This window comes from Diabrotica virgifera, chromosome 3 (genome assembly GCF_917563875.1).
Source record: "Diabrotica virgifera virgifera chromosome 3, PGI_DIABVI_V3a".
In the NCBI taxonomy this organism is placed as follows: Eukaryota; Metazoa; Arthropoda; class Insecta; order Coleoptera; family Chrysomelidae; genus Diabrotica; species Diabrotica virgifera.
In genome coordinates, this window is record NC_065445.1 from 31,154,586 (window position 1) to 31,166,880 (window position 12,295).

The window sequence follows — 12,295 nt, forward strand, 5'->3', positions numbered from 1 at the left end:
GATTTATTCTTCAGCGACATAGAGGGAAGGCACCAAATTTGAGACACTTTTTTTGAAAAACAAATATAAAACAGAATATTCAAATAAAGCGAATAAGACATATATTTTTGCAAAAAAATACATTTAATTTTTTTGCGACATTTAATATTAAAAATAAAAGGTCGCCTAATTTGAGATAGCCAGCTATCCAAATTTGAGACAGGTACCCCAATTTGAGATACTATTCAAAAAAGCCCTTTCCTTCGTAGAAAAGGCAAATAAATGTGCTGGATTTTATTTCTCCACAGTCTTCATGTGCCCACCTGCCACATTGGTAACACTTTGCCCATCGTTCTCCATATTTATCGTCGGAAAATTTTCCGGTACAAAATAGACATTCCGCGTCGTTTTCTCCACTTTCGTCGGACGATGAATCAGCTAATGGAAAGTCTTCGCTGCTATCTGAACTTGAACTCGAAGAAACTTTCCGTTTCCTTCTTGATGTTTTGCCTTTTGATGTAGAAGGTTGACCTACGTCTTCGTGTACTGCTATTTCTTCTTCGGAGGTTGCTGTTTTTTCTGATCTAACACTTTTTGTTGAATTGTTTTTTTCTGGAGCTAATATACAATCCAAGTTTAGCTAGGGTACTAGTTTTTTTGCTTTTTTCTTCTGCAAACTTTGCTCTAATTCTTCTTTTTAGGGTGTTAGAGTAATTACTGAAGCCTTTCCTGATCTGGCATGTGGCTTTTTAGTGGTGTCTCTCTTGTATGCAGGGATCGGACAGATGTTTTCGTAGACACAAGTTGTTGATGAGGTAGTGGTGGACTGGGAGTTCTATGTTCTCGCATTGGATGATTTGGTTGTTCATGGTTTGGTTCTATTATTTGTTCGTCCCTTTCGTTTTGTGTTTCCAAGTGCTCTTGAATTCCAAATTCAAAGTCCCTAAAAATATGGCGACAAATAGGGACCAGTCCCGTTTTTCGGAAACCATTGCAAGATATTTCCATCGTCGCAACTTTGTTATACGCTTTACAAAAAATACTGGCAATGGCATAAGGCGACACAACACTCAACTGATTTTCTCTAAGCCAGTTTTCTATTTCTTGTGCGTAGTAAGTTTTCAGCGGTGCCATAAATGCAACATCCAAGGTGCATTTTATGTGTAGAATGTGGTGGGAGGCAAATAACCGTCACATGATTCTGTTTGGCCAAATCTATTAGAGCATCGTTTCTCGTATGAGAATAGTGGCCATCAAGGACGAGAAGAACAGTGTCTGCAGCTGAAGGTTTAGTGAATTTTATGAAGTGTTGTAGCCATCTAGTGAAAATATTGGTCTGTACCCAACCTGATACAAGGCATTCTGCCACTGCTCCAGTGGGAGCTCCTAGCATCAACTCTGTTTTCATATTTTTTTCTAGGGAAGATTAAAAATGGTTGTACGAAAACTCCTGCAGCATTCATACATGTAATAACAGTAATCAGCTTGCTCCTTTCTGCTGAAGTAAGTGACGAAACCTGCTTCTTCCCTCTCATAGAAATGACTTTGCTATGTTTGTGCTGAACAATTGTAATACCTGTTTCGTCTACATTGAATATACGTTGTGCAGGGTTAGTAAGCTTAAGATATTCTGGTTCTTACAGGTCAAAGAACTTGGATACATTTTCATGAGTAAACGATTTCACTCGAGCAGATGACATTCCCTGAGGAGTACGCATTGAAAGCGTCGGATGCCTTTTCAGAAAGAGTCTCAACCATTTCTTTCCGGCTGATTTTTTGACTACGCTAAATGGATGTGGTATTAATTTCGTATTGCAAGTTGAAATGCCAGTCGTTTTATATCACGCGCTCTAACGTTGCTCCATAGTTAGGGCATACTCAACCAACTCATTTTCTAATTCCAAAGTAAGAATAGGTCGGCGGCCAATTAATATCCCGACGAGTTCTTCTGGAATCTTGTCTGATTTCACATATCGTTCTAAGGTACCTTTTGGTACTCCAAAAACTTTTGAGGCCTTCAAATAGCCCATCTCTCTATTTCTTACTGTATTTACAGCCCGTATCATATCATTTGCATTCCATTTCTATTTTTTGGCGGCATCTACAAACAAAAAAATACATAGAAATAAAAATTTTACACGGGGTCCTAATTTGAGACACTCTCAAATTTGGAATCTACAGGTGTCTCAAATTAGGATTTTTCCGTCAAAAAATAAAACGGATTTTTGTTGGTTATAAAGTTTGTTGTTATTGTATGCCACACAATTACCGTTTAATTTGCATAAAATGTATTAACTAATATTAAACTACCAAAAAAAAATTACTGGAGTAAATGTAATCATCTTACCTTGATATATTGCGTAAGTTTTTATAAATTCTGAAAAACTTTGTGTATGGTGTAAATATCAAATTATTAACGTCGACAAATCAACAACGGTCACTTCTAAGCGCCAACTAAAAGCAGATCTACTACTAACTTTACAGAATGATCAGTTTTTAATATTTTCACTAGATGTCAACCCATCGTACACAAATATAGGACCGCGGTGTCTCAAATTGGGCGCCTATCTCAAATTTGGCGCCTTTCCTCTATATATTTGCGTTTCGGTGATTATATCAACCTTATAATCATTGTTTTTGTCTTTTTGATATTTATTTTCACACCTAGAGCTTCACTTGCAAAAGTTCTTATCTCTTATAACTCTTATATCTCCTATAACTCTATCGAGTCAGTAGGTACCTAGGTGGTTCCCTAATGATGAAGACAATCAACAACATGCAATAAGGAATAGGGCTTTTCATTCACAGTCATTTGTTTCGAGCTTCTGTCATATGTCGTATAATCCGTGTATATTAACACAGATTATACAACATATGACAGAAGCTCGAAACAAATGACAATCGATGAAAAGCCCTATTGGATTATTCAGATGTTTCAGAGTAGAATAATATCTACAGAGAAGTATGAAGGTGCCGTAAACGTACCCAGATAGCACAAGTACATTTTATGGACATCCAATGGACGTACATCTGTGTACATTGGAACGTCCAATGGACGTCCCGCTAAGGTACAATGGACATCCGATGGACGTCCAACGAATGTCCAGAGTTCACAAAATTGGACGTCCATAGAACGTCCGCTACAAACGTACATTGTACGTTGTATTGAAGCTTTCAGTGTACACCTTATCTACATTCAATGTACGTCTTATGGACATTTGTAGGGCACTTTTCAGAAAGAAATCTAGTATCCATAATTTTGTGAATACACAGCAAAAAGCCTTTATAGGAAATAGTTCCTTATAATACTAAACTTATACTTAAAAATATTACACAAAAGACCTTTTTATTTCTCTTTACTATATATACTTTATTATAGGAACTTCATTAATGCACGACTGCACTTGCACGATAAACAGAAAACACAAATATATCACAGGATATATTTTTATAAAGACGAGATTCAGATAATGACACCCTAGGAAGCATGCACATTAAAAGAGGTTTAATCTACTTGCGTCTAGAGAAAACCAAATACATACTTTGCTTCGGAGCTTCTAGACAATTGACAGTTCTCTGGATTTGGCGGGCAATTTGAAAAGTATATATATTGTACCTATACATCATATACAACTTATACATCATTGAGTTTAAGACAGTAAATGAAAAACCTCACTTCGCTTGGTAGATTATCTATATAAAGGTAAATGAAATTCAAAATATATTTATTAACCTAATTATATAGTACATATTAGCAATATTTTAAATAAAAAACTTTGTCATGTAGGTACCTTATAAATAATATGTACTTATATGTACCCAGATAGCACAAGTACGTTTTATGGACATCCAATGGACGTACATCTGTGTACATTGGAACGTCCAATGGACGTCCCGCTAACCCAGCAAACAGACTTGAGCCCAGTTACGTGATAATTACGTTAAATTTACGGCAAATTTCAACGAATACGTAACTCGGTGATTTATGACGTGAAAAAAACGTATTTCAGTGCCAAATAATTCACCTATATATTAGTGCTTCCTTTATACATATTTGACATTAGAATAATATAAAATAATAATCTTGAATATATTTACATGTTTTTTATAATAGTTGTGAATGTCGGTTACATCGCAAAGGTACGTTTATTTCACGTAATAATCACGAAACAGAAATAACTTCCTTTGGTTCAATTTTGAGAAATATTTTGGAAAACAAAATTTTACGACGGTGTTGGTGAAATACATATTGCTTGAATTTTACTCACTGTATTTTATGGACGTCAAAAAATTAGATGTATTTTACGTAAAAGTAATGTAAATAATACCAATATTTAAACAAAAAGTTTATGATTTCGCTTTTAAGAACATTTAGCATAACTGTTTCAATCCAACCTTGATTTGAAGCTATTTTTGCTTTTTTTTTTCTTTAAAAATATCACAGGACTAAAATGATGTTGTCTAATTTTCAAATCGCGCGCGGTCATGACGTACTGCGAAGCCTTTCTCATCCTTTAAATACCATCACGTGACTAAAGATAGGGAAAACTAAATTAATCGATTTATCAAATAATACGTTTCGATAGGATTATATTGTTTTATATTATTCTGGTATTGAAATAGATTTTTAGTAAGACCAATTAGTTAATAGTAGAAGAAATTTAAAAACAAAAGAAAAAATAAAATATTTATGTAAAACTAACTGTAAAATAAGTAGAATAGTTTAACTTTAATTTAAAAATAATCGATTTTTATAATCGATGATCATAACCCTTCTCACCACAACAAAAAGTGAAACGTGGTGAAGAGTGAAGAGTTTTCTTTCCCTCGCTTTTTAATTTAGGCGGGTTTATTATAATAAATAATGTCTTTCGTGTTGATAGAGTTCGATGATAAAGATGCAGGTTCTGTTGCTGTAGTGCATCAGAACTGGCTCACCCCAAGAAAAAAGGAGGTATTTTGGCCCCCTTATAAAACTCAAGGGCTTTACGACAAAGCTTTAAAGAAAGGGGAAAATTGCAGAGAAGATTGGCAGTTGTTTAAGGTGAAGCGGATTTTTAGATACTATGGTATGTATAATATTATATTAAGTAATAATCATTTTGAAAAAAAATCTTAAAAATTAATTTATGTTATACTCTGCTAATTTTTATAAAATTTTCTGTAGAAAGCTTTGAAGAAGCTCAGGCCAAGGCAAAAGTAGCTGAAGTTACCTCAGATCTACAATCGGAAGTGGATGAGGTAAATTTAGGAAACAAACGACAACGAGTCAAACCACGCCGGTTCATTTATAGTGATACCGAATCTGAAGAGGATTCATCATTGCCAAGACCACCCAAGATTTGTAAAGGTAAATAGTTAACTTTTGTTTATGGTTATATGCAGGCTTTATGTTTCAGCTGTTCAAGATATCTCTTGTTCTCAAGCTCCACATACTCCAGTCAGTTCAGTAAACATTGAAAGAAACAAAAGCAATACAGAGTTTCAAAGTAGTAAGTAGTTGTTGAGAATACTATTTGTAATACAGTTGAGCCAGCTTATTAGAATACTGGTTATAAAAATATCGCACTTTTGAATAACTAATATAATGATGAATAACCGACCACCAATGATCGGTTATTAGAATATCCTGGTTATAGGAATACTTTCACTTTACACAAAAGCTATTCCAATAAGCAGGTTATTCTCAGGCTTTATGTTTCAGCTGTTCAAGATATCTCTTCACACATCACAAGAAGCTCCACAGGTTCGTGTAGTATTAGTGATGTTACATTATGTAATGCAGGAACATCTTATTGTGATACTCCTGTCAGTTCAGTAAATGTTGAAAGAAACGAAAACAATGCAGAGTTTCAAAGCAGTAAGTAGATGTTGATAGTACTATTTGTAATACAGTTGAGCTCGCTTATTAGAATACTGGTTATAAAAATATCCCACTTTTGAATAACTAATATAATAATGAATAACCGACCACCAATTATCGTTTATTAGAATATCCTGGTCATAGGAATACTTTTACTTGGCACGAAGACTATTCCAATAAGCAGGTTCGACAGTACCTTTGGGGACTTAGGGTCACACAAACGTAGCTACATTTTTTAGATTTTCGGTATTTTTGTATACAGACATTCAAACTTCAACCTATTTAAGATTCCCATGAACGTATGTCCACCAGTTTTAGTTGTGATTTGCACATGCATATCTATGTATAACATTTATTCCCTGATATGTCTGTACTCTGTACACAAAGATAAAGAAAATAAAACAAAATGTAGTTATGTTTGTGTGACCGTAAGCCCCCGCTATATAACCTTATATTTACTGAAGTGTTTATAGAACTTCAGTCCACTTCTATAGCTTACGATTAATTGATAAAGATGGCCATTTATTAACTGCTCAATATATCTATCTTTTTACAGATTTTCAGACTAAGCTGGTATCATATTTAGCACTGATAGTTGAACAAAATAAGGAAATCTTGTCTCTTTTGAAAAATAGACCAGTGATTGAACAGTCTTCTGTGTTAGAGCCCAATGTTCCTGTAACTTTACCAATTTACACTTTTGAAGACTTACAAATTTTGGAAAATTTTCTCTCTGAAAATGAAGTCAATTGTATATCCTTGGTAAAAATTTTATAATGTCAACTGTCATCTTTATTAAATTATTTTATTTTTAGAGCAAGTACCTGGGAAGCTTAGATAAAAATAGTGTAGTATCTGCTACCAATTCAGCATTAAGATGTTGTTTGTCTCATAAACTAGCTAAAAATATGAGTTTTTTGGGATCAAGAAATAATAAAAAGGCTTTTAATAATAATATACTTAAAAAAGTCATTGTTGGTAAGGCTGACTAAATAAATGTAGGTAATTATAAATATTTCACGATATATTTTTCAGATTCTGTAAAACTAGCCATACCAGGTTCAACTACCAGGAATATAGAAGACTGCATCAAAACTTGGCTAAAACGGGCACCTAAACACTACAAGTTAGAACAAATAAAATTAAATAAAACTGAAGATGCCATATAAACTGTTGTAGGCAAAAGACAATTTTATAGGAGGTTAAAGAAACGTAGGGAAATAATTTGTAAAGACTTAAATAGTGTAAAAATGGGAAATAAGGTAAACCATGAGAATTATAATGTAAAGCATGTTGATACTACTGATAATTTAAATACAGATGTAAATGTTGGGTGTGAACCCAGTCATAATTCTTTAGGCATCCTTAAAACTTTAAATAATTCAAATAATTCTTTGCTAAATGAGACGATTCAATTAAATACTGTAGTTCCAAGTAAACATGACACAACTGTATTCGAAATTGTACCAGAAAAGTCTCAATGTTCTAATAAATTAGGAATATGTGAGGAATTAAGGAATTGGGTAATTAGGTCAGGCAGTCTACCACATAATAGTGTTACAGACTTACTGCACGTTTTGTCAAAGTATCATTCTGAACTTCCTCTAGATTGTCGTACCTTACTCAAAACTCCAACCAAAACTTTAATGCGCCCCTTGAATAAAGGAAACTATTGTCACCTAGGAATTTCTACAGCATTAGGAAATTTTTTGTTACGCAATCCAAAATTTACTGAATCTGTAATTGAAATAGCTTTTAATATCGACGGATTACCTCTATATAAGAGTTGCAATAGTCAGCTTTGGCCAATTTTAGGCCAAATAAAAAATTTTAATAGTCAACCTTTTGCTATTGGAATATTTTATGGATCTTCTAAACCAAAGCCTTTGAATCTGTTTCTTGATGATTTTATATCTGAATTAAAACATTTAATTGATAATAAATTTTGCTTTAAAGGCAAATTTTATGAAATAAAAGTGTTTGCATTTATTTGTGATGCACCAGCACGTTCATTTCTAAAATGTATCAAGTCCCATAATGGATATTCTTCATGTGAAAAATGCATTGAAGTAGGAGACTATATTGAAGGCCGAATCGTTCTCAAGTCTGTTACAAATCAAAAACGTACTGATGATAGTTTTTTGCAACAGACTGATGATGACCATCATACAGGTATTTCACCTTTGGTGAAACTTTCAGTTGGAATGGTATCCAAGTTTCCTATTGACTATATGCATACAGTGTGCTTAGGTGTAGTCAGAAAGCTGTTGCATACTTGGACAAGTGGGCCACTTAAGGTTAGGTTGTGTAGTTCCAAAGTTCAAAAAATATCTGGCACTTTAGAACATTTTAGTAAGTCCATTCCTATAGAATTTAATAGGAAATCCCGGTCACTTTCAGAACTGGCAAGATGGAAAGCTACCGAATTTAGAACGTTTCTTTTATATTTAGGGCCAGTTGTTTTAAAAGGTACCATACCTGTTGCTATTTACGAACATTTTTTATTATTGCACTGTGCGATAAATATATTAATATCAAAACAACGCTTGTCAGATATTGGAGTAAATTATGCAGATACCCTTTTAAAAACCTTTGTTACACACTGTTCAAAAATTTATGGTCAGATATATTTAGTTTATAATATTCATTATTTGTGCCATTTAAGTGATGATGTTCTTCATTATGGTCCTCTTGACCAGTTTTCAGCATTTCCATTTGAAAATGCCTTAAATCAAATGAAACGGCTGGTCAAATCAACAACTAATCCTTTAGCACAAATATGTAATAGATTGGTAGAAGCTAACAGTGTCATTTTAGAGCCAAATAAAATAAAAAAAACACAACTTAAAATGAAACATTCTAGTGGCCCTTTACTTTCTGAACACCTTTTCTCTGCACAACATAAACAGGTAGTTTTCAGTGATATAACATTGTCAATATTTGCTCATTCCAATGCAGATTGTTACATTATGTATAATTCAGATATAATGCAGATTCAAAATATAGTTTGTGATAACCAGAAATTTGTAAAAATTATAACAAAAGTATTTAAATCAAAGTCTGCCTGGTATAATTACCCTTTTTCTTCAGAGCGTTTAAATATATACCTAGTTTCTGATTTATCTGAAAATTTAACTATCTGGCCACTAAACAAAAACCTAATAGTAAAATGTATTTTCCTTCAGTTAGATGATAATCAGTGGGTATCATTTCCTATTGTACATTCATTGAATGAACATAATAAATAAATTCAGAAGCATGTGAGAAAACTTATTATGTAGCATTTAAAATTTCTAATTATTACCATACTTGAGGCCTTACTATCATGTTACACTAATATTTTATCACTTAACAACAGGTGTGTTTCCAAATTTAAAATTTACGTTTTATTTAGAATCAAATTTAAATGTTATTTTAGTATTTTAGTAGTATTTATAAATATAATAATGTATGTCGTATTAGTATGTATAAAAAAATTCAAAAACAGATTTATATTTATTTTGATGGAGATACTAATTTTTCCTAATTGCACCATCGACATTTCAACCCTCAAACAGTTGTGTGAACAACCCCTAAGATTTAAATAGGAAATGTACCTACCAAGTGTAGCACATTTTTAAAAAGGTAATTTTATGATGAGTTTAGAAGGCTTCAATATCCAATATTGCTGCACCAAATTCTGATATTAACGCTCTCATGTGGGAGAAATAATACTTAATTTAAAGTGTGACACCTCATTTGAGAGCTATTTTTATTAGCAAATTAATAACAAGAAATAATATTTAGAAACTATATTTTAAAAGTGAAATTACCTAAACAGTTAACAGACTTAACAGGATCACATTTTTCAGATTCATTTTCACTTAATATGATTTCAGGATAATATCTGTGGCTTGGTTCTAAAAGGGCCAGTGTCAATATTTTACTTTTTTGTAAAGCTTTATTTAAAATTTAATATTGACCAAACAAAACACAAAAAATTGACATTGGCCATTTTAACACCAAGCCATTTTAATTTGGTGTTAAAATGGCCAATGTCAATTTTTTTCATTTTGTTTTGTCAATATTAAATTTTAAACAAAGCTGTACAAAAAAGCAAAATTGGCCCTTTTAGAACCAAGCCACAGATATTATTTATTGCTTTAAATTGCTAATAAAAAAAAAGAATGTGTGTGTACTTTGTACACACGTAAGAAGTTATACTTCTATTATATGATTTCAACGAAATAAAGATACTTAAAAGTTTATTTGTATTTTATTTAAATAATAAACTTATTTTGATATTATCACTTTCAAAAATTTTTTATTAACACCAAAAATTAAAAAAAAAAGGATAACAATCGTCCGTGTCAGGATTTGAACACGGGACCTTCGCGTTATGTAATCGAATGCTCTACCAATAACCCATCAGGGTTTTGTTTTTACGGCTTCTGGGACGTAATTACAAACGACGGTGACAAATAGATCAAGTGAAGTATTAAATATAAAAATGTTTAAAATACTTATTATCTTACTCCCAAGGAAGACAAATCCAAAGACACAAAAATAATAAATATATTTACTAAAAACACTAATATATCATTTTCAAACCTTAGTTGCGCTGATACATACATAAATTGGATGATTTAGCAATTAACAACATACTGTCGGTGTGCGCATGCGCCAGGGAATGTAAAAATTCACCCTCGTGTCTAAAGAAGTATAACTTCAAAAAGCTTTAAAGTGAGGTGAGACACTTTGAATTACATGTTTGTTTTCCCACAAGTGGTCCCTAGAATCGGAATTTGGTATTGCTGAATTCCCTATAAAATTACCTTTTTAAAATTAGTACATTCTCTATTTAAATTTTAGGAGTTGTTTACCTCACTGCTCGAGGGTTGAAGTGGCGATGGTGAAATTAGGAAAAAAGTGCCCTCGAAATAAAAATTGACCTGTGTTTGCATATTTTTTAAAAGTCTCTAAGTTCTACTAAATAAATACATTTTTAATACTTTATATGCTTGTTTTATTTATATCATATTATATAAGGATAATAATTATGTAATTCATAAGTTAATTAAGATCGAATTATTTACGTGAACCGAGGACGTGTTTTTCACGTGAAAACTAATATATACGTTCCCTAAAAGATACTTTAATCAACACGGGTTTTGCAACGTGAATTTCCCGAAACATTTTATTGTTCTTTAAGGTAAATAACACGTCTATTGAAGACGAGTTATTCACGTAATTTAAAGACGTATTTTCAATGTGACATTCCAACGAAATTTTCACGTGAAATTCACGTAAACAATTTACGTATATTGGTGACAAATGTACCAAAAATTCACGTTTTTAACACGTCGGTCTGTTTGCTGGGAAGGTACAATGGACATCCGATGGACGTCCAACGAATGTCCAGAGTTCACAAAATTGGACGTCCATAGAACGTCCGCTACAAACGTACATTGTACGTTGTATTGGAGCTTTCAGTGTGCACCTTATGTACATTCAATGTACGTCTTATGGACATTTGTAGGGCACTTTTCAGAAAGCAATCTAGTATCCATAATTTTGTGAATACATAGCAAAAAGCCTTTATAGGAAATAGTTCCTTATAATACTAAACTTATACTTAAAAATATTACACGAAAGACCTTTTTTATTTCTCTGTACTATAACTTCATTAGAATATATACTTTATTATAGGAACTAGGAACTTCATTAATGCACGACTGCACTTGCACGATAAACAGAAAACACAAATATAACACAGGATGTATTTTCATAAAGACGAGATTCAGATAATGACGCCTTAGGAAGCATGCACATTAAAAGAGGTTTAATCTCTGTTCTGTTTCTGTTCCAAACTATTTTTAGAGTCAGTACCGTTGTTGTATATTACAAGCAGGTTTGCCATTCTGTGAATTATCATAAATAAACCCTCCTTCAGTATTCCACAACAATTAACAGCGATAATCCCCTAAAAGTACCTGCCTAATACTACCTTTCACGACCGATAGCGCGAAGAGCGACAACGTTGTCAAGAAGATTCTCATTTAGTTTGTATTGGGACTTAATATAATAATCGCGTTTTGTGTAAAATATCCATGGACCACGAATGGATGTCCAATGTACGTTGAAATCAAACGTCCAATGGACGTCCCGTAATGTACGTACATAGTACGTCCAGTTTTGGTCCATGGACGTTTGGACTTTAAATGTACGTTATATGGACGTACATGGGACGTTGTGTGCTATATGGGTATAGGATATGTTACTTATAGTTCGGTACCTCTTGGAGACTTAGCAATTTTACCAGTATTTTGAATTTCTCTATAAAATAATTAACCATAGGAAAGTTATAAATTAAGTCAAATAATTATATAACCATATTAAAAGTTATATTATTACCACATCAAAAACAGTAGGTACCTACTACCAAAGAAAAACATAAATATTTCACATAATAAA

At 32.5% G+C, this 12,295-nt stretch overlaps 2 protein-coding genes across 4 annotated transcripts in view; both read left to right on the forward strand.

The window, feature by feature from the left end:
* Nucleotides 1-12,295, forward strand: part of LOC114324245 (dipeptidase 1) — a 996,635-nt gene that overhangs the window by 683,410 nt on the left and 300,930 nt on the right. The window lies entirely within an intron of this gene.
* On the forward strand, nucleotides 3,886-10,837 carry LOC126881809 (uncharacterized). 3 transcript variants are annotated; one of them, XM_050646391.1, is made up of 7 exons: nucleotides 3,886-5,048; nucleotides 5,147-5,329; nucleotides 5,379-5,471; nucleotides 5,684-5,839; nucleotides 6,399-6,604; nucleotides 6,658-6,820; nucleotides 6,878-7,138. In XM_050646391.1, the coding sequence occupies exons 1-7, from the start codon at nucleotides 4,844-4,846 to the stop codon at nucleotides 7,009-7,011; spliced, it is 1,140 nt and encodes a 379-aa protein (XP_050502348.1). In that variant the 5' UTR covers nucleotides 3,886-4,843; the 3' UTR covers nucleotides 7,012-7,138. The 3 variants fall into 3 exon arrangements, with proteins under 3 accessions (XP_050502348.1, XP_050502349.1, XP_050502347.1); XM_050646392.1 differs by lacking the exon at nucleotides 5,379-5,471; XM_050646390.1 differs by lacking the exons at nucleotides 3,886-5,048; nucleotides 5,147-5,329; nucleotides 5,379-5,471; nucleotides 5,684-5,839; nucleotides 6,399-6,604 and having other exon boundaries at nucleotides 6,682-6,820; nucleotides 6,878-10,837.

What these genes read in the sequence shown, in the direction of transcription:
- LOC126881809 (XM_050646390.1), top strand. Translation starts at nt 7,093, where the DNA reads ATGGGAAATAAGGTAAACCATGAGAATTATAATGTAAAGCATGTTGAT.